Source organism: Sycon ciliatum, chromosome 3 (assembly GCF_964019385.1).
Source record: "Sycon ciliatum chromosome 3, ocSycCili1.1, whole genome shotgun sequence".
In the NCBI taxonomy this organism is placed as follows: domain Eukaryota; kingdom Metazoa; phylum Porifera; class Calcarea; order Leucosolenida; family Sycettidae; genus Sycon; species Sycon ciliatum.
Genome location: NC_088645.1, coordinates 40,236,016 through 40,262,049, shown reverse-complemented (window position 1 = coordinate 40,262,049; position 26,034 = coordinate 40,236,016). Strand labels below are relative to the sequence as shown.

General features: G+C 51.0%; 3 protein-coding genes across 4 annotated transcripts in view; 2 read left to right on the top strand and 1 right to left on the bottom strand.

Moving 5' to 3' along the window:
* The first annotated feature begins 396 nt into the window (after positions 1-396).
* Positions 397-10,200, top strand: LOC135812196 (uncharacterized). The gene is made up of 5 exons (XM_065325520.1): positions 397-3,878; positions 4,832-4,960; positions 6,211-6,335; positions 6,812-6,944; positions 7,615-10,200. The coding sequence occupies exons 1-5, from the start codon at positions 918-920 to the stop codon at positions 10,057-10,059; spliced, it is 5,793 nt and encodes a 1,930-aa protein (XP_065181592.1). The 5' UTR covers positions 397-917; the 3' UTR covers positions 10,060-10,200.
* A 3,783-nt stretch (positions 10,201-13,983) lies between these two features.
* Positions 13,984-20,129, top strand: LOC135812195 (protein O-glucosyltransferase 2-like). The gene is made up of 6 exons (XM_065325519.1): positions 13,984-14,347; positions 15,436-15,510; positions 17,289-17,444; positions 17,717-17,815; positions 18,019-18,147; positions 18,872-20,129. The coding sequence occupies exons 1-6, from the start codon at positions 13,994-13,996 to the stop codon at positions 19,712-19,714; spliced, it is 1,656 nt and encodes a 551-aa protein (XP_065181591.1). The 5' UTR covers positions 13,984-13,993; the 3' UTR covers positions 19,715-20,129.
* A 1,361-nt stretch (positions 20,130-21,490) lies between these two features.
* Positions 21,491-26,034, bottom strand: part of LOC135812192 (death-associated protein kinase 2-like) — a 31,973-nt gene continuing 27,429 nt past the window's right edge. For both annotated transcript variants that reach the window (XM_065325514.1, XM_065325516.1), the window contains exons 13-15: positions 25,957-26,034; positions 23,707-23,787; positions 21,491-22,641 (exon numbers count right to left, since the gene is read on the bottom strand). In XM_065325514.1, the coding sequence (XP_065181586.1) occupies positions 22,408-22,641; positions 23,707-23,787; positions 25,957-26,034 (393 nt within the window). In that variant the 3' untranslated portion in view covers positions 21,491-22,407. The remainder of the gene's footprint in view (positions 22,642-23,706; positions 23,788-25,956) is intronic.

The following is a 26,034-nucleotide window of genomic DNA, read 5'->3' as shown; positions in this document are numbered from 1 at the left end:
ACAGTAGGCATGGTAGGGGGCAGTAGCGCAGTACCACTCACTCGATTATGACTGGTCTGCGTTACGTGTACCGCACCGCACGGATCCGTTGGTATGAATGCCGCTATACGCTAGCGCACTGCGCGGAGTCAGCGCAGCATACCAGGCTGAGGGATGATCGACGTCGAGCTGCAACACCACTCAACAGCAGCCGGTGGCGGTGGTAAAGACTGGTAGTGCCACATACTAGTACTACTATACTAGAGATCAGTGCGTGCAAGCCCTGAAATAACGTGTCCAATGCGTCACGACTTGAGCCACAAGCGCGCTAGATAGCGTTCCTTCGCCGATATCCATGCACTTGCAATGCTACTTTTCCGTCGGGTCTTCAGTGTACTGACTGTGTACTGTGTGCATATGTGCAGCAGTAGATCACCTGGCAGCGGAGGTGAAAGTTCTCGTCAGGTCGAAAAAGTGACGGAACGGAACTACTGGCGTGTGTGAGCTGCGCTGTTTAGAGCAACTCCTAGCACTGAGTCCTAGGCTAGCTGCAGGCTTGGAGGATCTGGCTCACTCTGCTACCTGTCGCACGCTTCATTATGCAAACGCGTGCAGCATCGGAGTTCTAAGCATTTGTCCTTGTGTGAGCATCTAGACGCGATTGCGTTTGTGCTGCGTTGTCGTGGTTCGATTGGAACCAAACTCCCACATGCACATCGCTCGGGCGCTAGCGACAGATATTTGACTGGTGCGAGCGCTGCTCCTTGCATTCCTCTGGTGATGGTCGCTAGCTATGTGCTGCTGATCATGGATTTTGCCTAGTATTAAGAAAGACGGAAGTCTTGTTGCTTCTCGGTGAACCTGCTGCAATAGTGGACGTGTTCCATAGTAGTGCCCTGTGCCTGGAGCAACGGCAGCACGAACAAGAGATAATAATTATGTCGTTTTCAGGCGTTCTTCGCGACGGCTACAGGCGTCGCCTTGAGTCGAAGGATCGCTCCAACTCCTTTGTGGGAAGCTCCAGCTTGGTGTCGTCGGAAATGGCACTGGGTGGAAATAGTTCCTCCGGCGCGTTTCCAGAGAAATACTGGAGCACGACAAGCAGTGTTCTGGAGATGGCATCGAGTTACAGTCGAATGATGCTGGATCACCTGTCAATGCACGAACTACGGCTGGACGATGACGACGACGATGACCCTGGCGAGGACGGAGCGACGGACTCGTCTTGCTCTCGTAGCGGCTCCGACGCTGAGAGCGTCGTCTACGTACGCCACCAGGGCCGCAACGGCACTGCTGGCTGGCGTGGGAGCTTAGCGTTGGGTGATGGCGACGACGACGATTGGGAGGATTGTAGCGACACAGTGACGGAGAACGAGGACGAGGATGACGATGAAGAAGAAGAGGAGGAGGAAGACGCCGAGTATGGTGACAAACTCAGGAGTCTGCTGAGAGATGAGCCAGGTCTGAACGCCCGTATTGCCTTGCTCACTGCTGATCGCTTGAATGCTGAACAGTCCGCAAGTAATATAGAGCACATGCTTGAGCAACACGAACACGAGCAAGCGTTGGACATCAGCGCCATTAGCCCGGTGAACGGGGACGATCACAGTGAGCCGGACGAGCACGCCTACGCCGATGACCTGAGCCTAGGCGACCCGAACAAGTCGCCGGAGAAGTCCGCGGGCCTCTGGCCGGAGAGCGAGCACGCAGCTGCGACGGCGACACCTGCGGAGCGCAGGCCTAGGCGCTGGACGGAAGGCGCCAACGTGTTCGGTCGCGACCGGCCCAGGTCGCAGTCACAGCGCTCGCGTGTGGCGGCGGTAGCCAAGGCCGGTCTGTTCCGCCGCGACGACGTCCTGCGACGCAGCGAGACCGTGCGCCGTCACATGGCCGTGAGCCGCTCCAGTCCCACGCCCGCCATGCTACCAGTACAGCCGGGCGATGCAGACGGCAGACACGATCAGGCCACTATCGGCCAAGACGTGGCAGTAGGATCAGCAACAGCAGCCGTGACAACTCGACCTGCGAAAACTAGTGGTAGCGGCGAACAGAAACGCACCAGTGCAATCCTGCCGGAGTGGGGTCGCTCCGTGCTAAGACGCAAGAGCAAGGCGAAGTTCGACGATGCAGTCGAGAATGACGATGTGCCCGGAGATCTCCTAAACACGTCGCCACCGTCGAAGAGCTCGGGCTTTGTTGCCAGGAAGTCCGCGGACAAACTGCAAGTGCGGGATGCGTCGAAACGCCAGAGCTACCTGTGCGCCACCGATCCTCAAATGCTGCCGGAGAAGACGCACAAGAAGCCGTTCAAGGCGCTCAAGCAACTCTTCACCCCCAGACCCAGCTCGCCGCTCGCAAAGCCTGTCACGCCGAAGAAGAAAGCAGCGGCGCAAGCCGCGTCGTCGAGTAGCGGCGATATGGAGGCTGCGGTAGCTTCGTCGCCGTCGCCATCACAGTCCTCACCTCGTCGACAAGGCCAAGCAAAGGCAAAGACGGTGCAGCTCGACAGGTTCATGCAGAGATCACTGCACGGCGAGCCCGTGCAGCACAGCACTCCCAGTCGCCATGACGCCGACCAATCACCGTCGACGTTAGTAGCGCGAGAAACGCCGCCGATACCAGACGTGCGGTCAGTCAGCGCACCTCCAATACGCAATGTGCCGTCAGCTGACACACCGCCAGTAGTAGACGTGCCGTCAGCTGACACACCGCCGATAGCAGACGTGTCTCCGCCACTTTCATCTCCACGTGGAAAGCAGTGGGTAAGCGCGCAGCACTACTTTGTACAGACGCCACGGCGACCACTTCGACAACGCTCCTCGACTTCGTCCTCAGATGACGATGTCAGGAAGGGGGCCAGTCGCATCATGCAAACATCACAGAAACCTCCCAGCGTTGATGGTGGACGTGAGGTTGCCAATCATTCGGACACGCCGCGAACGCCTCTTCCTGCAGTGGTGCGGAACGAGACCACGCCGCCAGGGGAGGGGGCAAGTGGTGAGTTGATGCGTGCCGATCGTAGAGTGCCCATAACCCCACAGTCCAGCCACAGTAATCTGTACAGAACGCGCTTAGCTGCAGGGAACCGTGGCCGACAGTCTGCTACCAGTATGCCATCATCGACCAGTGGATCGCCAACACCAGGGGATGATTTAGCAGCAACGGGCACAGTTGACCAGGGTAACGAGCAGCAGCCGTCTCGTCACCGCAGATTACTACCGGCTACGCCCGACACCGCTCCCTACACGCCACCGTGCGGCTTACAGCGAATCAGTCTATCGCAGACGAGTTCTCCGAATGCGTCGGCCAACAACAGTTTGGACGTGCCATCGACCCGACCGAGCGCTGCCAGAAAGTCCTGGTCGTCGCGCCCAGGCTCTCCGATGTGGCTGGAGGAGGCTCGGACGGAGAGAAGCAACTCTCTGCCCGACCGGCCCAGCATCAGGATCGCGCAGCAAGACGCCGTGCTGCGACAGAGTGCTTCGCCGCAACGCCGAAAGCTGGCCGGACGGCGTAATCGCCTGGCCGCGCATGCTGCCATGGACAGCGCAAAGTCATCTCCGGCAGTGGCAACCTCTCCAACTCAACTAGCCGCCACAAAGTCCAAGTCTCTGACTTTGCCTACTTTTCACAAGAATAAAACAACGACACTGACACGTGACAAGAAGGCGAAGAAAGGAAAGGGAGCTGCTGTGGAGTTGCTCTACGAACAATGTCCAGTGAACGAGGAACCTCTGTGCGTGGAGCCTGCACCTGCACCGATTCTACCGCTGTTTCGCGACATCCTGCAGCTGGACGTTCGCCACATTGCCGAGGAATTGACGCTGATCGACTCCGAGCTACTGAGGCAGATCCGAGCGGAAGAGCTCGAAAATTGTGCGTGGATGGCATCAGACAGGGTAAGTGCTATGAGTCTCCGCTAGCGATGTAAACGGCAACAGATTTCCGCTGCCACCAGTGTTAGCTGCTCTGGCCAAGCCATTCTTGTCCAAGGCGATCTCATCGGGCAGTCTTGTAGCTTCATGAGTATAACGGAGTATATGAAAGAATAGCACTGAAAGAAGTGTAGAACGAATGACAAAAACCACTGGAGCATGCGCTCTTCTGCGTGTAGTGCATGTATAGCCGATGGTCATTCCGAATAGTCACAACGGCAAAGAAGCGAGAAATACGAAACAGTGATTACAGAAGCACCTACGCATTGTGATCTGTACTGATTGTGGCGTAAGTACAGTAGCACATGATTGTTTGTTTGTTTGTTTGTTTGTTTGTATTCTTTATTCTGTTGCACACTGTATAAGTACAAAGTTTTCGTTTTGAATTAACTTTCGCTATATTCGGTAGGGGGCACGAAATAACTAAAGTTTGTACCAAACTAAAAAAATTCTCAGCATTTGGAGTGACAGACCTCGACCAAAAACGAAATTTAGTACATAGCGAACCTGCTGGTGGAGTGATCTAACGAAAGATTTTGTAAACGAAAATTTGTACTTTATGATATACGGTACACGGTGATAAGTGCTACGCCGTATCGGGCCGTACCTGCCAGGTTGCGTATAGTTGAGTTGATGTGATAGAGTGATCAGCCCAAGGGATGACGGGAACACAGCGTTACATGACGAGCTCAAGACCATGACGGACTTTCCACACAACGGCAACACGCGCATGCACCAACAGTGCGTACACATGACGTACACAGAGTAGCCTACTGCAGCATTTGCTTGCCTACCTATGTTGAAAGGCCACCTGTATTTAGAGCCTGTTTGTGGTTGCTATATGCATGGGATGGTTGTTAAATTCTGGTTCTGTTGTCACAACTTTTGCAATCCATGCTTTCTGGTCTGCTTTACAGGAGGTGAGGGCACCGAATATCATGCGCATGGTTGAGGCGTTCAATCGTGTGGCGCTAATGACCACTACGAAAGTGCTGACGCCAAAGACCGCCGTGGAGCGTGCTGGCGTCATAGCCTTCTTTGTCAAGGTCAGTGCGTGTGTATGTGTGTGTCTGAGTGTGTGTACCTGGTGTCTGTCTGTTTGTCTGTCTGTATCTGCCTGGCTGTGTGCGTGCATGCATGAATTTAATTTCTATTTCACCTTTCTTTGCTACCAGGTCTGGCTGTATTTCTCCATGCTGTAGGGATGAGGTCACCAGCAGATCGGATGTGATGTTGTCTGCAGATTGATGCATGTCCAAGCCAGGATCTTTTTTCCTTTTTCTTCCGATATGTTTTCTAAATGATATTACAGTTGCGCTCGGTGAAATCCGGCCCAAAGTGCAAAGCCGGCGCCGCGAAGCCAGCTCCCATTACATCACTGGCGATTTGTGTGTATGAACTCAACTGTACGCACCTCGTGTAAAAGTTCGGAGTGCACGTGTTGCATGCTAAAAACAGTTCAAAATTTCTTTCATTTACTTCACTCAAGCACAGCAGGATCTTCTCGATAGCGGAGTACCCAACATCCTGTTTCACCCTCCCTGCTCGCCGGACATGAATCCAAACGAGAATGTGTGGGCTCTTCTCAAGAAGAGAATAATTCCACATCGCTGCGAGAATGCTGACCAGCTGGTGCAGGCACTGCACCTGGCGTGGGACTCGTTGGGTCCTGACACGGTTTCCCCATACGTGGAGTCAATGTCACGTCGTGTTGAAGCCCTAATCGAAGCTGACGGTGGCCATACAAAATATTGAAGCCCTGCTGTTCTGTGTATGAAATAAACTGCTTCGAAATGATCTCCGTCTTCTTTACTTGTGCTGAACTGAAATGAATGTTACACCGTAAGTTGTCTTTGTTTGGCGCGGTTTTTACACTTTGGTGTAAGCATGCGTGCGTATGAGTAGTGCAGCACATGCACAGTTCATACGGCACACGCGCACACTAGCACGTGTACAACTTTGAGGGCGTCAAGGGCCGCATCAGTACTGGGCGCCAGTTATGCACTTCGGGCCGGATTTCACCGAGCGCAACTGTATAAGTGCTGCAGTCATAACAAGAAAGTAAGCAGCAGCACTCGGCCCTTGAAAATTCTGGGTGGACGCAGAATGTTGCAGTCATCACCACACATCGAAGTCTGAAAAATTCTTTGCCACAAAACATTTTGAGACTTCGATGTTGTCTGGTGATGACTGTGGTGCTTATATTATTAATTTATTTATTGCTGTTCTGAAATTGCTGTCTTCGCGTCACCTATTCTTATTTTTGGGTTTGTCTTTATCTCTTTGTGTTATGCAGGTGGCAGAAGAGTGCCTCAAACTGCACAACTTCAACTCGCTCAAGGCTATCCTGGCAGGCTTGCAGTGTACGCCGATGTTCCGACTCACCAAGACCTGGAAAGAAGTCAGCAACAACAAGAGCAAGTTAGTTCCCCGTGTGTACATGAATGCCTTGTTCACATTACCGGCTGATTGCTGTTTCGCAGTCTGCTGCTTCCTGCAGAAATAAAACCTTTTGCAGGTACAGTAAACCCTGTGTTTGCCGGACCCTGTACCAAGCGGAATCCTGCATTGACCGGACAAAGGTTCATGCACCCAAAGGTTGTGGATCAAACGTTCATCCATGGATCAAGCGGGATCCTGTCATACCAAGACAGTGTCCACTGCACCAAGGGCGTCTGGTTAGGGCAGGTTTCACTGTACCACCATTGATACCACCATAGTAATCAACCATTGATACGAAATAGTGGTTGCGACTTCTGTGATGATTTGTTCGAAAAGGAATAGCACGAGCTCCAGTGTGGGGAGCAAATTTCAAACCATTGATACGTTTCGAGTTTTGACAAAGAATACTGTGCCTGCTTGTGTGCGCGCATCCTTCTCTTGCCTTCTGTTGCTAGGAGGTTTGCCGAGCTGTCGGAGGTGATGACGGAGAAGAACAACTACATTATCTATCGGAAGTGCATGGATGACGCCATGGAGTCACCTCCGTGTATTCCTTTCCTTGGAGTCTTTCTCACGCAAGTCGTGCAGGTATGAAGTTTGTGTTACTTGAACTCATTTCCTGTCCTAGCGCAGCCGTAGACCTGCGAACACTGGGCTGCGTAATGTTGCAAGGCACAAGCTTGAGTGACGCGACTGGATTTCATTCAGCAGTACAGTACATGCATTCAACAGTGTTTGCTACCGCTAGTACTGGAAATGAAGGTTTCAACTTAGGAATGAAGTAGGGTCCAATGTTGGCTTTCAATGCTCAGGTACAGTATGTGTATGTGTGTGTGTGTGTGTGTGTGTGTGTGTGTGTGTGTGTGTGTGTATGTGTGTGTGTGTGTGCGTGTGTGTGTATGTGTGTGTGTGTATGTGTGTGCGTGTGTGTGTGTGTGCGTGTGTGTGTATGTGTGTATGTGTGTGCGTGTGTGTGTGTGCGTGTGTGTGTGTGTGTGTGTGTGTGTGCGTGTGCGTGTGTGTGGTGTGTGTGTGTGTGTGTGTGTGTGTGTGTGTGTGCGCGAGTGTGTGTGTGTGCGTGTGTGTGCGTGTGTGTGGCCGTGCGTGTGGCTGTCCATCCGCTTCTCTGTTTCCGTGTCTGTGTATGTGCTAATTCCTTTCTCGTTGAACCGTGTGGTTGATCGACGTATGTGTGTTTCCATGTGTGTGTGTGTGTGTGTGTGTCGTTGTGTCCGCACATGCGTGTGTTGGTGCACAGGTGGACGCGCTCAGCAAGCTGCAACACAAGCTGCGCAATCGCAGCATGCGCCGCAGCACCCGCCGAGCCTCGACCCGCATGTCGCGTCGCAACATCAAGCGCCCCAGCTCCCGCCAGCACCACCACCTCACACACAGTAGCAGCGCGCACGGCAGCAGTCGTGACCTGCGGCAGGCCTCGCGGCACTCCGGTCCCAATACGCCGTCGCGCCTCACACCCAGCCTCACCGGCTCACAGCGGGACCTGCGTCGCAGAAGCAACTCGCGCTCGAGTGTGCGGCGCACGCGACACGTACACTCGGCGAGCGCCATCAGCCACAAGAAGCTGCTGCACAAGGGTCTGCATGTCAGTGATAGGCCACGGCAGCGCACTCCGATCTACGTCTCCGCCGATAACGATACGTTCGATGTAGATGCGCCTGCTAGTGACGGTCAATTGGATGGTGCTGCTAGTCCGTGGTATGAAGACCCCAGTGACTTGGCTCCTGGCACAATACGCAGCGCAGCAACAGTGAATCACGCCGATTCCGCTCTGCTCTCGGCGGGAACACCCCCGCAGAATGGGTCGTCGTCACCAGCGTCGGCACAAGGGAGCAGAGGACACAGCTCATCGGTCAGTACAGCTGGCACTTCTACGCCTGTGCCGTCCAGCCTGGATGCCAGCGCAGCTAGATCTGCATCCCCGACAAGGGCATGCTCTCCCAACCCGACCATGCCCGTCCCACTGCCCCGGACCTCCAGGACGGGGCCGATGGACTTGGGTGAGAATGGCGAGGATGACGATGATGACGAGTGGGAGGATATGAGCGACAGCATAATCATCAGTCCTGATTTCGACACTCCGATACTACCGTCGACAATGCCATTGAGCCCTGTGCTCATGCCAACGATCCTGGCCACGGAAGAAACGGACAATACAGGCACAGACGCGCCTGACTCTCCCGGTAAAGATGAGCATGCCTCGATCATGGCAGCTGAGGTTCCATCAGAAGAACCCGGGAGATCTACGAGGGAGGAGCGTGGCAGAGCAAGGGAGAATCCTAGGGAGCAGGGCGATGGCGGGGGCGGCGGCCATAACGGTATGAAGGAGCGCACGGAGAGCGGGGACCAGAGTAGCGAGACTAGCTTCCAGTCACCGACCTGCGAGGACAGTGCCTACTGCACGGGCAGCGAGCGCACCCAGCACTCGCGCAACAGCAGCATGGACTCGCCGTTCCGACATCGCACCGTCGCCTTGACGACCACGACGACGATCACCGTCACCGACGGCAACACGACCAGCGAGCTGACGGCGACGTCGGCGACCGCGCAGCAGGCGACATCGGACGTTGCCACGGAGACGGAGAAGCCGCGCTACCAGGAGCGTGCCATCGACGTGACGTCCAGTCTTCTCGATCTGTCCGTACAACAGCCGACCAGGCGACGCAGTGCTGGACTGGACAAGTTCACCGTGTCACGCCGCTCCAGCTCAAACTCAAACTCCGGCGTCACATCGCCCACCAGCGGACGGGGGTTTCTGTACAGCCGCGAAGCGTCCGGAGATGAAAGCCGGAGTACGTCCGCTCAGCGAGCACCGCTGGAACGCACGGCGTCGAGAGAGAGCACCGCCAGTGTCGCGTCCGGCATGAACAAACACCAGTTACGGGAACAAACGGGCAGCAGCAGCGGTGGCGACAAGAAGAAATCTCACCGTCGCAACTCCAGCCTGCAGCTGTTCACCAAGAGCGACTCATCGTCGTCCACGTCCGTTCCGCCCTCGCCTCACTTTGCCCACGATACCAAGCACATGTCGTTGTCACGGCAACGCTCCTCGTATCTTTCGGTTGCGCTGGCGAAACCGGCCAGTGACGATAGTAGCGCTGAAACCTCACCAGCCAAGCGAGCAGCCGGTGAGGATGATGGCAATGCTCAAGCCGAGTCCACCTCCGAGGCCATACATCAGCTACAGGTACCAGTGCCGCGCCGTCAGCTGGAGCGCCGCAAGACCGACTCCAGCATCGTGGTCAACCCGCACGTCGGTGCGGCAGCGGGGAACGTGCAGCGGAGCGACGCGGATCGGCCCGCGGCGCTCACAACCGCAAACATTCTGTCCCGGGCGAACGCCCCGCGACTGCGCGAGCGCATCATCGCCATTCTGACGCCGAAGTCTCGCAGCAAGGCACCACCGGTGCAGGCAAACAAACATCATCGCCGACCCAGCCTCAAACCCAAGGATAACAAAGTAGCACCGACGTGTTTCTCCTCTCTGGAGTCGGAGCTGGAACGCTACAAAGTGGCGGCTGGCGAATATCACCACTGCAGTCGGCCATGGGTTCGCTACACCATCAACAATGCGGCGTTCAATACGGAGGAGGAGAACTACAAGCTCTCGTGGGAGCGAGAGGCGAAGACCGGTGCCAAGACGTCCTGGCTGACAAAGCTGAATGTCGCTCGCAAGGCAGGCTAAGACACGCAGCATCGGCCACATGGAGTGCTGTTGCGGATGGCTACGCGTGTTGTACCGTGCCCGGAATTGATACTTATTAGCGGAGTCCATTGCTATTTGGTTGGGCTTGCCTGCCTTTCTACCGTCTGTTTTATGCCCAAACCTGCCAGTTTGTGTGGGCATGCGTGCATGTGTGTGTGTGGGGGGGGGGGGGTGTATGTGTGTGTGTGTGTGTGGGCGTGCCCGTGTGTTTGGGCTGTGTGAATCACGTCCTACGCTTGTACAGTACAAGAACACATGATGTCATGTGCGCGCTGCCCAATGCTACGGACACTGCTTGGCCATGTGCATTGTGCTATGTCAACTTTCTGAGTTTGGATTAGACTGCTCAGTACCATCTCATACGGTGATCTTGAGCATGATATTGATAATAATTATGTTGATGACGTATCGTGCTGACATGCTCCCTACTATTTGAGCCCCGGCCAGCGAAAACCAGCACTTGTGTACTTGATATCAATCATCAAAATGTGACGTCAAAGTTTGGGACGCGCAGTGAGCTGGCTTTTGAAGATTCTTTTCAATCGAGTGGGTGTCTTTGTTGTCAAAGGAGTTTCAAGTGTCTTCAAATGTCTCTGGTCAATTGATTTTAGCGCTAGGTGAGAGCTCGTCACACGGAGGTTGAGTTTAGACACAGCGATGGCGACAGGTGTCGCGACAAAGACTTAGGTCCAGAGTTGTCAGCGTGAGACTCCCTGTACGAAGCGGCGCTGAAAGTTAGTTCGCGATCGGAATTATTTCTTTGTTGGCGATCTCGCTGAGTTTGTCCAGCAGTGGCGAGTGTCATATGCATAGCAACGAAGAGCCCTCATAAAATCGACACTGGATACTGGTGGCGACGATAGTCAGTGCTGAAGAAATAGCGACTGCGAGGAGAAGCTGAATGTCGACCCGCTGAGCGATCCGTATTTCTACATCGACAACAATGATGTTGCAGACACTGATGGAGGGCTTCTCACGGCGCAAAACAGAGCGTAGTATTCTCAGTACTCTACCTTGCCAGACGACACCAAGCTGGCTGCTGCCTGTGTTGAGAAAGGGGATCCCTAAAAACTCAAACCGGCTGAACGCTTTGGGGCAACATGTTCACGTGCTACAAAACGCGAGCATTCGCTCATATCATTGAAATACAATTATGCTGAAATCATGGTCTGAGTGAAAGTGTGCAAGGGAGTGGATGTCAGTAGTATTGATCAGTACATCTATCAGTATGGCAAGCTTTGGGACAACGCCCAAACTGCCAGCGCAGAGGTCCCTGAACACAATTTGGAAGGCCAGCCACCAATCATCGTTTTGCACTCTGGTGTTGTAAAGAAGGTAGTGATGTATACGGAATATCGTCACTGTGACTTCTGAACTACTCATGCCTGCACAGGCTGCAGCACCAAGAGGGCAAGCCTGACTTGCATTCTATTTACTTACATGTACCTGTTCCACATCACAATCAGAAACTGTAGGATGAACTTGCATGGAGTCACTAGGCATGGATGCTGCGCCAACTGTACCGAATCTTGACCTCTCTGACTTCAAACTCTATTTTCCATGCTTTCGCTTATCAGATTGTCACCAAACTTGATAACTTGAATGATTAATAGTGTAGAAACAATTTCGAGGGAAAAAATAATTTTTGAAAAAATTACACATGTTCAGGTTTCTGCTGGCTGGGGCTCATTTCGTAAAATTATTCAGCCAAATTCCCGACATAAGCTGGGCGCATCTTTTTTTTAAGTGTTTTTTTTTTAATGGAATGAGTATTGACAATAATGTCTGAATTCTTCATCTTGTCAGCTGTATAATCCCAGTCTCACACATATAATGTTGTTACCTTGCCTTGAGCTCAGCAAGTGTCACCACATGCATCCTTGCTGGACTGCATGTGTGTGTGTGGGGGGGGGGGGGGGGGGGGGAGTGGTGTGCGCATATGTTGCATGGTACTTGAAAATGTCTCATCGGCGCAGTGCATCTTCGTATCCGTCAACTGTCGGCGCTAACCACGGCGTCATGTACACCTTCAACCAATACCTGGGAACCTCGTGTAAACGAATCCCTGGAAATACGATACGAGCGTGGGACCGTAGTGACCCACATTACTACGGTCTCACATAAAATTATAATTATGCACATGCGCGCTTGTAATTCAGTTCCCAGTGTGGAAGTTGGAAATTGCACATTAAATCCTGTGAAGATGGTATGGTGACGTCAGTGTCGTGGGATTGGGTTCACTTTTAAGCCCATGCGTTAACTATAGAACGGGTAATTTTAGCGACTACATGTGGCCAGGCACAAGGGGTACATGGATGCAGCTAATGGGGTCGTTTTTGGCACTTGTGCCAGTGGTTGTGAGACTTGCCCACTCACCCCCACCGTTAGGCGCTGCATCTGCCGCTAGGGTTTATCGGGTGTTAGCGGCCGTCGTGAGTTCCCTTCGGGAACGGATACGATAATTTACTTACTTTACATGTATTAATTTAAAAGCGTTTTCCCATTGCCAACCGGTTAGCGACGTTTAATTTTAGCGATTTGCAGCGATTTTACTCACGGATCACTAGTGCACTACTAATGTCTCAACGGATTAGCGACTTGAAACTTTAGCGAAAATGAGTAAATCGCTAAATTCGCTAGGGTTTTTACGTCGCTAAAATTACCCGTTCTACAGTGTACGTGAGGGTGCGCTTGCGCCCGGATATAGGCACATGCGCAGGCAGGGAAATCAAATCGGCTGTGTAAAAAAATGACATTTTGGCAGCCTACGCAGCCGATTTGATGGAATCTGTGATGTACTAAAACTAACATTGTTAGTTTAGTACATCACAGATTCCAGTTCAAAACGGTAGGTTAACTTCGGCTGGATGCCGGCTTTGCATGGCATAACACGCAAATCTACAATAATCTTGCTGTTCCACCTTTTCAGCGCCATGTGTGAAATTATAATACCAACACCAATCCAACATACCGGTAGGAAGTGTGCTGCTTACCGGCTGTCTCCTCGGCAGTGTGCCCACGTGCGTCCGACCCAGATCCAACTCCAGCCGTTCCCCGTACATACGCGAACCAACCGCGGCGTGGATTCTATTCTGTGCATCGTCTCCAAAGCGAGGCCAGTCAGAGACGAGACTGACAACTAACTCCTTCCTCTTGCTATCCATGTCTACTACTGTCTTGGATGAAGACTGCAGACCAACCTCGGCCTCAACGGGTGCTTTGCAGTGAACATCCAAGATACGATCATATGGCATCCCCGGCCGCTGGCAATTATTATTTGCCCTCTTGAATCTCTACCAACACTGCACAGGTGGCCTGCTGAGTTTCATACATACTGAACACTTGTCAATGTTATGCCATAAGCAGCAGGAGCAGCAGCCCCAGACTTTGATTATTATTTATTACTGTTCCTGATAATTATACATCAAGAACAGTTTATTATTTTATAGATGAATGAAATGCAGGTACTGCCAAAAATCGCAGTTTTCTGACCTTCACCTCCCTTCACCTCCGTTCACCTCCGTTCATGTCCGTTGAGTCTTCATTGAGATTATAGATCATGCAACGTCGATCACAAACTATTGAAATTTTAATTCAACGAAGGTCGATCCATAATTATGACAACTCGCAAGGCAGCAGGACAAAACGATTCTGCAAGACGCTACAGATACATAAAAACTACACCATACAATGCCAACTCAACCAGTCCGCCCAACTAACGCTAGTAACAGAAGCACTTCCATTTACAAGAAGATTGCCCTGGACAGCGATGTGAGGAAAATTAGAAAGTAAAATTCGACTCCCTCGTTCACAAAACTTCACGTCAGCAGCAATCATGATGTCATACTCGAAGGTGTTTGAGTGATTTTCTTTTGGCTTTCCAAAAAAATTACTTGGACCACGATTGCAACTTATGCAAGAAGTGAGGAACTCAGGAAGCTTCACTTCACTGTCGAGTGTTGTTGAAAGTTTCTGGGAGCCCGGAATTATTTCTTGGCGAGCAGAAGACACGATGCGGGCCGCAGTATTTCTGCTGGCTCTTGCCCTGGCATGTATTTGTGCTGCCAAGAAAGTAAACATTTCTGGCAAGAAGTCAATCGTTTATGGACCAGGCTTGAATCCGAGAATCGTCTCGCCAGCGAGATACGTGTTCGTTCAGGCTGTGGATGACAAGGGCAAGAACTACACATCGTCTCCTGGAAGCGATGCGTTCCGATTCACTGTGGTCATGAAGTCTGATGGTCGATACTCGCATTTGAAAACCAAGGTGAGTTTATTATTTACCCCAAAACAGAGATAATAGTAGTATATTAGTACAATTATGACATAAAAATGATGATTTAAAAAATCCCATTGCTGCAAATGATGTCACCGGATTCATCCATCATTCATGGTTGCACAGTTCCTTGCACTGACATTTTCGAGATTGATCATGTCGTCGCGCAGGTTTGACACTAGGGACCTTTCGCACTTGCTACGAATCGAATGCGAAACGAAAGTTTGATTCGGCTCGTAATCGTTTCGTTGAAAACAGATTCAGGTTTCGCAAGTCGTCATGCAAATGTGCATAGCAACTACGAATACGGCCGGTAGCTTGGCGTACGGGTGTTAACACGCACATGTGCATGGATCATGGAATCAAGGGAAAGATGTGTACCTGGCCAAATACTTCAGTAAAATGTGTACCTGACGGATTCGGAGCGTGCCACGAATGAAGAGGCTTCCATTCGTGAAAACGAGCTCTCCGCAGGGACCCTGACGAATCCTCGAACCCAGGTGACGAATCAGCGTTCGTTTCGTATCCGTACGCGTGGTGCGAATGGTCCCTACTACTGGCTAGAGACAACTGGCTGGTCAACAGCATGCTGCTTCGACAGTACTGGCCAGTGAAATTCGACTTCATAGAAAAGATGTAATTAATGTACAGTCAACTTCGCGTATGTCGACACTCGGCGGGGCATCAGAAAAGTGTCCTGATTCGCGAAGTGTCGTTATACCCGAAGTCTCATTATATGTATTACAGTTGGATGGGACTTTGCTCTGGACATGGAAATTCTGTCGTTATTCGCGAATTGTCGTTGCCGTATCCGCAGCCGCTATTAGCGAAGTTGACTGTATATCGGCGCGTTCCAGTGCACGGAACAGTGCGTGTACTGGCAGTACCGTGCAGCGCCTGATCAAGTCAAATTTCAGCAGACCTATTATGTACATGTGTCTGTCTGTCTGTGTGTGTGTGTGTGTGTGTGTGTGTGTGTGTGTGTGTGTGTGTGCGTGCGTGTGTGCGTGCGTGCGTGTGTGTGTGTGTTTGCATGTGTGTATATGATTGTGTGTGTGTGTGCGTATACATGTATGTAGGTGTTTGACCGTGGCGATGGCACATACCAATGCGAATACTTCTTCAACACTCAGCCGGATCAGATGCACATTGAGGTAGGTCAATCTGGCATCATGGCTAGATCTGCCCCATCAATACCAACCCCCTGTGGGTACATACCCCCCCCCCCCCCCCCCCCACACACACATCAGACTACTGTCACCATGGAAGGGGGTGGGGAAGACAAGCTGTGTAGTTCTGGAAATTAATTAGACTCTGGGCTCTCCATATCCATACATCTTCACTCTCCAAACGGTCTCTACGCTACACCAATCACTAAAAGAAAAAGAGGTATTATTCGAATTTTCGGGCAAGGCCCATCTTCAGGACTCTCCATCGACTTTATCTAGCTGATTGGCGTTGCCTTCAGGGAAGTTGCCTAACTCCTCAATCCTGATATGCTTGCCAGGTAAAGTGTGAAGATCTGTAACTACTTGAGATGCAGACAGATCACTGGGATGTTAATCACACTGGGCAGCAGACAGATCACTGGGACGTTAGTCACACCGGGCAGCAGACAGATCACTGGGACGTTTATCAAACCGGGCAGCAGACAGATCACTGGGACGTTAATCACACCGGGCAGCAGACAAATCACTGGGACGTTTATCAAACCGGGCAGCAGACAGATCACTGGGACGTTAATCACACTGGGCAGCAGACAGATCACTGGGACGTTTATCAAACCGGGCAGCAGACAGATCACTGGGACGTTTATCAAACCGGGCAGCAGACAGATCACTGGGACGTTTATCAAACCAGGCAGGTCACAGCTTTGGCAAGAGCTCAGATTGAAAGTACAAGCATGAGCGTTCGGTATCAGGGAAGTGCACTCAACACATGCACAGGGGGCTTCTTGCGAGGCCAGTCGAGGCTATGGGTATGCTGATGATCACTCGGTAATGGTCTTCTTCATCAAACAGACCAAACCATTTAGGATTTCCATTGCCTTTTTTCCTTTGAACTTGACAATTACAAGGGATGATTGGTCGTCACCATGAAACTCTGAGTTACAACAAAAAGCCCTACTTTCCTGTGTGCACCTCGTGTGTCAACTGGAAGAAGGAGACGAGTGGTGGAGCAAAAAACCTGGAACCAAACCACTGCACGTGGACAACCTGACCCCTACAGTACTCTCGGGTGCCGTAGAACGAACCGGCTAGGAATTCACCAAACACAGCATACCAATGTATACACAGTGACTCAACTGTGCATAGACTGTAGTACATGAAATTAGAACGGCCCCGGCTAGCAGGCTGCTACCCCCCCCCCCCCCAGTTCTTCGCCACCCGACAGTAACTGTACTCAATTAACCTTTTGAGCCCGGGCCCATTGAAAACCTCTGCCACGCAGTAAAAAAATTTTAATTCACTCTATGTGAGCAAACTTGATTTCAAACGATTCTTTCATGTATCCTGAGCACAGAACTGTTTTTGTTTTGGAAATACAACAAAGATTACAAAAGTTATGACCGTTTTCAGAAAGGTAGTTTTACGCGAAATTGGTATTTTGAAATGTATGCACGCGCATGTAACTCCAGTTCAAACTTACGGAGCGGCTCGCATTTTTTGCGGTACGCGTACATCCTAGGAGTCCTCTGTGCAGCGGTACAGCGCGACACCACGCCACGGAAGAAACGGGGGACTCGATGTAGTTCCGCACTGACTCGTCACGAGTACTAGAACGCCACGCGTGTCACCGTGGCAGTGGTCATGACGTGTCAGAACGTCACGCGTGCTCAACAGGTTAAAAGGTCTTACTCCCTAAGTAACAGTACAGGTGGTGATCTAAAACTGGAACAACTGTGTGTGTGTTCCATTGTTTGGTGGGTTAGATACGCACCAAGACTGGCGAAGTAGTTGGTACTAAGGACCGGTATGAGCTGAAGAATCCTGAAGTGGAGAGCTGTGTGTGCCCAACCACTGAGGAGGACTTTGCCAAGCAGTATGGCTGTCGTGAGTCGGCCACTCAGATTGACATTGATTTTGCGGTAAGTGAGTCGCTCTCTCTATCTTTCTGTTTCTCTCACTCTATCTCTCTGTCTCTCTATCTCTTCTCTCTCTGTCTCTCTCTCTCTCTCTCTCTCTCTCTCTCTCTCTCTCTCTCTCTCTCTCTCTCTCTCTCTCTCTCTCTCTCTCTCTCTCTTCCTTTCCAGGGCACATACCAATCACAAATCAACTGTTCTGTTCTCTTTACACGTGGCAGTAGGTAGTTGAACACTTTGCTCTGTGTGTTGTGTTGTGTTGTGCTGTGTTTGTGTAGAAATTCCCCAGCATAACCCAAGAAATGATTGACAAAGCGATGGAGGTCCTGAACGAAAGAGAGGCTTCCATTGTTCACTACGTCTTCAAGAATGGAAAGGTAGCCACTGCTCATTGACTAAGTGTGTGTGTGTGTGTGTGTGTGGGCGCGCGCGTGTGTGTATGTGTGTGTGTGTGCATGTGTTCGTGACTAATTTTGGTAGTGAACAAGCACAAATGAGTGTCTGTGTTTTACTGTCACGGCCACCCCCGCATCCTGATCATGCCCCCTTGTTTTATCTGATGGTGTTGGTATCGGTGTAGATCTATGCAAAGGTGCACGGCAAGTACGAAGGTTTCAAGCAGTATGCCGACAAGATGTGGCTTGCTCTTGCTCGGCGTGTCAAGTTGCCGGATATGGAGTTTCTCTTCAACATGGGTGACTGGCCACAGGTGAGAGATTGACCAAGAGAGAGAGAGAGAGAGAGAGAGAGAGAGAGAGAGAGAGAGAGAGAGAGAGAGAGAGAGAGAGAGAGAGAGAGAGAGAGAGAGAGAGAGAGAGAGAGAGAGAGAGAGAGAGAGAGAGAGAGAGAGAGAGAGAGAGAGAGAGAGAGAGAGAGAGAGAGAGAAAGAGAAAGGAAGGAAGGAAGGAAGGAAGGAAGGAAGGAAGAGAGGGAGAGAGAGAGAGAGAGAGAGAGAGAGAGAGAGAGAGAGAGAGAGAGAGAGAGAGAGAGAGAGAGAGAGAGAGAGAGAGAGAGAGAGTAAGTTACATTTATAAAGACAGGTAAGTCTAACAAATGAGGACTGAGACCTCTACAACAGGGTTTTTACGCCTGAAAGCAGGTGCATGATTTAACAAGCAGGTTGTCAGTCTAGATTTTCTGCGCAGATGGAGAAAAAATGCTCAGAATTTTGATGAAAAGCAGAAATAATAGGAAATAATAAGAAAAGATGAAATGAAAGCTCACAACCCCGCCTTGCGAACGAGAGAGAGAGAGAGAGAGAGAGAGAGAGAGAGAGAGAGAGAGAGAGAGAGAGAGAGAGAGAGAGAGAGAGAGAGAGAGAGAGAGAGAGAGAGAGAGAGAGAGAGAGAGAGAGAGAGAGGGAGAGAGTGCATATGTGTGTTTTGGTGTTGACACGCACTCTTCTTCCTTTGCTCTGCCTTGCTCTTGTCTAGTCTAACTTGAGTGCACAAGGCCTGCCCGTCGTGTCGTGGGGTGCATCCAACGACACCGACGACATCGTGGTGCCCACGTACAAGGTCGTTCTTGGCACGGTCTTCGGGACGGACTTGGAGAACATGCGCGAGATGGACGGCCTCAGCTACAAGACCAGCGGCGGATGGACGAAGAAGAAGAACAAGATGATCTGGCGTGGCCGCGACTGCAACAAGATGCGCGTGGACTTCGTCGACGGCGTGGCCGCCGAAAACTCCAACCTGATCGACGCGCAGATCAGCCGGAACCATTTCGACTACTACCCAACGCCGGAGGACCGGCGCAAGGACAAACGCTTGCACGCCGGCAAGAAAGTGAAGCGAATGGCGTTCGAGGACTACTTCAAATACAAGTACATTCTGAATCTGGACGGCACGGTCGCCGCCTATCGCCTCTCCACGCTGCTTGCGGGCGACTCGGTCGTGTTCAAGCACGACTCCAAGTGGCACGAGCACTTCTACGCCGATCTGGAGCCGTTCGTCCACTACATCCCGCTCAAGGACGACCTCAGCGACACCATGGAGCAGCTGAAGTGGGCGCGCAACCACGACAAGCGTGTGCGCAAGATCGTCGCGCAGTCGCGCCAGTTCGTGCGCGATCACCTGAGCAACGAAGCCGTGTACTGCTATTACTTGCGAGTGGCGCAGCGCTATCGCGCCGCCATGGCCTACAAACCCACTGTGCGCAAGGGCATGGGCCTGGAGGAGGTCAAACAGGAGCAGCCCAAGACCGCGTGCAAGTGCGCGCCCAAGCCCAAAAAGGCCAAGAAAGCCAAGAAAGCAGCCGGTAAAGACGAGCTGTAGGCTGTCGGCGATTGCTTGTCCCTAGTTGACTAGCTTTATCTAGCTAGCTACTATCTAATATACAGCAACCATGACTAACAACTAGTTAGTGCAGTTGTTGTTGACTTTAGTCTGCACTGGAGACTACGACTACTACAGTACAGCCTAGCTTGTTGAGACATCCCCCAAACAATGCTCTAACCAATTCCGTACCTATCCTGGGCTCTACTCATTTACACCGAACTTTCTCAGGCTGACATTATCCACGCATGTGCCTGGATTTATTCTTTCCTTTTTGCTGATGGCTGATGCTGTATCGTTGTTAACGTCGCAGTTTTATTTATTTTATCGGCACGTCCGCGCGCGTGTGCCAGTACGGATCTCAACGTTCACTCGCAGTGTGTGTTATGCTGGACGGTAATGAGGACTACAAGAAGACTGTGTGTAGACGTGTGTACAGATTGGAGTGGTAAAATCCAGACGCCAGAGCATGACGCGAGTACGCAGCCCGCTGATCTGTCGAGCAGGGACTGAGTGCGTGTATCAAGAGCTTAGGTCTGTGGGGATCGCCCTATCAAAAATTTGATAATAATAATGATAATAAGAAAGGGTTTGCTCCCCACACTGGAGCTCGCGCTATTCCGCCGACATAATACTGCTGGTACGATCTGCATCAGGGAGTACTAAAATACAGTTTTATAGTATTCCTTGGTCTGCATGTTGTGCAAGGACTGTGCAGCGGGGCCTGGTGGGAGCCATGCTTACACGCACTTCCTGCCAGCAACTTCTACCCTAGTTCTCCATGCACATATAAGCTGTGTGAACATGTTCGGGTAGAAGCCCACGCGCGTATATGTGCAATAAAGGTTTGTCTGTGTCCTAAACAACGGTGTTATCACAATGCTAAATTCAGCTCCCGGGTGTTTCACCAATAGTATTCACAGATCAGCGCATGCGCTTATAACTAGGGGGGGGGGGGGGCCTATGTACGGACATAAGCACATGCGCTTAGTATGTGCGGAAGTACGGTTGGTAATACTTGTATTACATGACATAGGTGCATGCACGCAACATGAAGTGACTTCAGCATGGACCAAGCGTCCGCCTACATTGCGTATGCTCGTCAAGAATTAGGCAACACTTTATACTGCACATTCACATGCAGAGTGCAGTTGCATGCGAGCTTGCTGGTCATACTTGTCTATGGATAAACAGAAGCCTACTGGTAAGAGCAACAGTACTAATCTCCCCTAATAATTATACTCTTCCCACTGGTAATCAGCAGGGGATTGTAGGCTAATTTGTAACCAGTGTTCCCAGACCAGTGACCTCGTATATGATTAGAGAGGTTAAGAATTTAACCCTTTGAGAGCTTAAGATGCATGTTTTTCTGATGTGAAGCGAAAGTTCAGCTCACGTTATTTGGCTCGCGCGTCGAAAAACAATGTGAGTGACGTGCAGCTCACGTCGAAATGTAGAGTTTTATGCCAAATTTGACGTGAAATTGCGCATCACATCGGAAATGCTTGTATCAGCCCTGCCTAGAACTGACAGCTTGGGAGCGAAACCCACACGGTGTTGCATTCCAGTCCCTGCAAGTAAACAATGCTACGACTCCCTGCTAGGCATGCAACCGGTCTATGTGGGTGATACGAGGAGCACGAATGCTGCTCGATGAGATTCCACCTCATGAGTTGTTGTGCAGCCAGGCCCGATATCCTGGCAAGGAGAGCGTGGGGCTGCACACGGGTGAAGAGCTCTGCAGCACATTTCAAACTGAACAAGAAACGGCGAGGATTGGTCTCAAGGAGAATGTACATCTCATCATATCTATGACGGTCTCTCATGATCAATACACGACTGTTTGCATGAAAAAAAGGAGCTGAAAGTGAAGGGAGAAGAGAAAAAAACAAAACAAGAAACAAAAACAAAGGTAAGCTGCATGTTAGCTGCAAATGGCCCGGGCGCAGCAGCAGAAGCGCAGCGGATAAGAATAATATTGCTATTGCAAACGCCAACAGCACGGTTATGAGCGTCAGCATGCACACACACACACACACACACACACACACACACACACACACACACACACACACACGGAATAGGTAGGGCCGCTGTCAAATAAACCGGGAAAAAAATACGAGGACAGAGTGGGCACTACGGGTGCTCCTATACATTCTACATGGACCTCCGGCACAGAGCTCAACGTGTGTGTGTGTGTGTACCAGGTAGGAGGGGGTGGGGGCGGGGAAAAAATAATGAAATCCAAGCCAGGTCTGTGAGCAGCAATACGGGCAAGAAACAGGAGAGAATTGCGTCGTCAATGCCCAGCCATGCACGGAGTCGCAAAGGGAAGCCTGAGCAGCGAGGCGCCGAGATCAAAAGTCATTCCGGCTGCCTGTGGAGAGCAGCAGCCAGTCACGTTCGCACGGAGCAGCATCATTCGCAGAATCCAATACCTGCATATGTGTATGCATGTGCACATGTGTATGTATGTGTACGTCAACGGGAGCGTACATAAGTGCTCCCTTGACTCCCGCGACAAACAGAGACGAGAGGATGGAATGCAAGGCGCTGAGATGTAGTCAAATACGGTGTAGAATGAAAGCAGGGAGCCGCGGCAGCAGATAAGGCACAGAAATATAAATAAAACATTCTGAAAAAGAAACAGGAAGAAAAACGGGCGAGAGGCGGACGGCGCGATGTGTACAATTCTACGATGGTCCTTTCTTGTGTACCTTGCTGGAAAACGCGTCCGCCACTTTGGACACCATTCGCCGCCGGGCACTCGGAGAGCTGCTGGGTCCGGTGCCAGTCAGCATGGTGTGATCGGAGGTGACCTTGCGCATGGGGCCATCACTACCTGGACATTGGAAGCGCAGGTGGTTGCCTGCCGCTGGCTTCAGGGGCACAGAGTCAGCACGAGTTAGCGGACTGGGGCCCGTACTCTACGTTCGGCCGGCGGCGAGCGGAACGTCGACGGGCAGACGAACGACAAACGCACGTAACGCACATGGGCGCGTGCACACACGCACACACACACACACACACACACACACACACATGTACACGCACACACACACACACACGTGCGCGCACACAAATCGGCGGGCAAAGAACACCCACACGTCAGTACACCAGCACGAGAAAGTTTGCAGCATGAAAACTACACAACAAAAATGAGCCTGACAGACTGTCTGGGGAAAGTGGTGTCAACATTTTATCGGAACGGTGGACATTGCGACGTGACTTGTTTTAAAAAAAATGAAGAAGACCGAACACGACTGCCATGCCATGGCCTATGTGAAGACCGAACACGACTGCCATGCCATGGCCTATGTTTGGTGTAAGCTGTCATTCTGGCCTCTTACAGTCCATTCAGAAAAAGATGATATCCTAGCTTTTGGCCATAAACGGGTCAAGTTTTGAGTTTTCGTCACAATTTTTTGGCAATCCCCCATGGAATGCCCTTCCAATTGTGTTTTTGAAGTCTATTTCACCAAAGAGCAAGCCATAACAAGAATAGGATTTCGGCCAGGTTTTGCCCCGAAGCACTGAATTGGCGAAAAACCATGAAAATCCAGGCCGTTCATTCCTCTTGCAGAATAACTTAGTGCACTTGCGGTTCAAACCCCAGTTGAGGTACCTTTTTGGACCCTTTTTCAATTTTCAAATCTCGTGGCACTGCACAGTGTACCACAAAATCGCCAAATACGGGAGCTCTCCAGAGCCAGCGCTCATCTTTTTCTGAACGGACTGTAGGTACAGCATCATTTGCCTGCAAAGCAATAGGTAGCTGTTTGGACCTTCGGAGGTTCTGTAGGCTGGCACTTTCTCTGCTAAACTGGCTGTTTCAGAGACTCGGACCTGTGTGCGTTTATGAAAAACCATCAACCATCATGTTAGAACAAAAGTGTCATTCATTATCAAGTATCAATTCAATGATTTATTGCAGCACTCCTGCCCATGCAGGAGACTTTTATCGCTGCAGACCGTCGCGGACAAGTACTTACGTAGAGAGCTGGGGATGATGCCACGCCTCTTATTGTGTGCCCTGACGCTGATTGGGGAACGCGCTTTGTCTCAGCTTTGATCTACATCATCCAGGAATGGAGAGAAAACAACCAAAGATAGTTCAGGTATTGCATGATTGTAAGGCATTCGCCATTCGCGCGGGGCTTTTCGGGACACAAGCTTTCGATCAGCCGGTGCGCGCAGCGGGTGGAGGAGGGTCTGCCGCCTCCGAGATACCAGCCTGATTGCCCTGGCCGTGGTGCAAGTGGTGACGTGCAAGTGAAGTGGGTCGGCCGAAAGCGCATTGTGGAGTGGTGCAGTTACCGGTTAAATCTGGTGCGTTTTAAAAAAGCCGTATTAGATCAGCTGAAGTCTGTGTTAGAATTATTATCTAGTTTAACCCTTTGGAGGTGATCGTTCGAATTCGAACGATGCCAATGTCATGTGTGCAAGTGCACTCAACGAGTCACAACTAAGTCAAATCTCAACCGAATTCAACAATCGAAATACCTACGAGGTAGCAGAGAATCTAAGCTGTCGGCTCGAAAAACTCCGGGGTCGATACAAGCTAGTATAACAGAGCGGCAAGTGCTCGAACGTTCGCTCGATTTCTCATGCGTCAGCGAAGTGCAAATTTCGTTCAAAAGTGGGATTTTCCCTCTTCCTGCCCACGCAGCGTGTGACATCACTCCCAGCGCTTTTTGTCACGGCTTTTGTGAGTCTGTTAGAAAAAATTTGAATGATTTTGAGCTAGCACGAGTGAAATGGCGAGACAAGGACTATTCCCGGTTTGGATTTGGTATTCAGCTGGCGTTCCTGGCATTCAGTAGCAGACAGCAATCGCTCTCCTGAATGAGTTTGGGCGCGCTGTTATCCTCGTTCCAAGAGCTTTCCAACGAGCCCAAGATCGTCAAAATCGGTGAAGTAGAACCAGCGTTATGATGGAAATTGGAACGAATATACTTGCAATTGCAGCTATCTCCCGACGTCGTGTGATCAGTGCATTTCCAAAGGGTTAACTTATCACTTATCATCATGCATCGCGGTTGTACATGCATCTATCATTCTCACGTGGTTAAATACCTAGCCAGGCCAACACAGCTGCTGTAAGCTGAGAACATATTCGGCGTTCTTGAGTTTCGTCCATCCTCGGCCAATCCAGCGCCAGCCCAGCATTAAACCTGCACTGACAGACTTTTAAATGCCCTGCATCCATGCAGCAGGGGCTATGCATGCCAAAACATTGACGTCGGACGAAAACCATGCAAATTGCCCAGATCCATACTCAAAGCTGCTGAAAATTGCTCAGCTCACACCTGCAGTCTGGAGATTGAACACTAAAGCCTGATTCATACTTCATCTCGCGTAAGGGAAACCCATCGCGCGACCGTCGCGCGATGGGTTTCCCGTACGCGAAATAGTTGAGCTCAGATCAACTTTTTCGCGACGCGACGCGTTTCCCGCACGCGACACGAAGTATGAATCGGGCTTAAGGGTGCGTTCTTATTTTCTCTAGCTCCTCGGAGAAGGCTCTCCTGGAAGTAGGGAGAAAGTGGGATAATTTAGGAATGGGTCTCGAAGAATTCGGAGATCTTTTGCACATGCGCCGCGCCGAAGAGGCCACAATCTTGAGTGACATGAATGTAGTACGCACAGTGCATCTGCGGAAAGGGAATGTTGTACACTCATGATCAACACGTGGCTTTTGCAGTCGTTCGCATGCGCTGACTCGGAAACGCGGGAATCTCCAAGTTTCGACCACCACTGAAGTTCGGAGAGCTCGGAGAGCTTTGGAGAGTCTCGAACCTTTTGGAGAGGATTTATGAACGCACCCTTAGGTTTAGAGTTAATTTTAAAGTCGTGTGCTAAATTAAGTCTAATATTGGTTTGAGTGGGTGAGCAAGATAATAATTGTTATTAATTCATGCGTGGCTTCGCTCATGCATTCATTGGATAGCATTAGAAGGTCATCAAGTTACACTCAGCCATTAGCATCATCATCATCGTTATGGTGATCATCATCGTCAGGCAGAGTGCTCTAGCGTGATTGCTGGGACACGACCGCGGCTTAACAGTGCAACTGCCAACGCCAGACACTCGCAGCAGTGACACAGCCATTATGTGCAATGCCTTGTGCTGTTCAGGTGATTGTTGACAAGCCTGGAGGAAGCTGAAGGCAATGAAACAGTCGGCAAGGCCATTAGCGAGAAGAAAGGACAAGATGTGACGGCACATGGAACCTACCGTACCTTCTTCTTGTGATGGGCATTGTACTGTCGCAGCCGATTGGTTTCAATACGGCAGACATTACCGCTGACTGGCGTAGC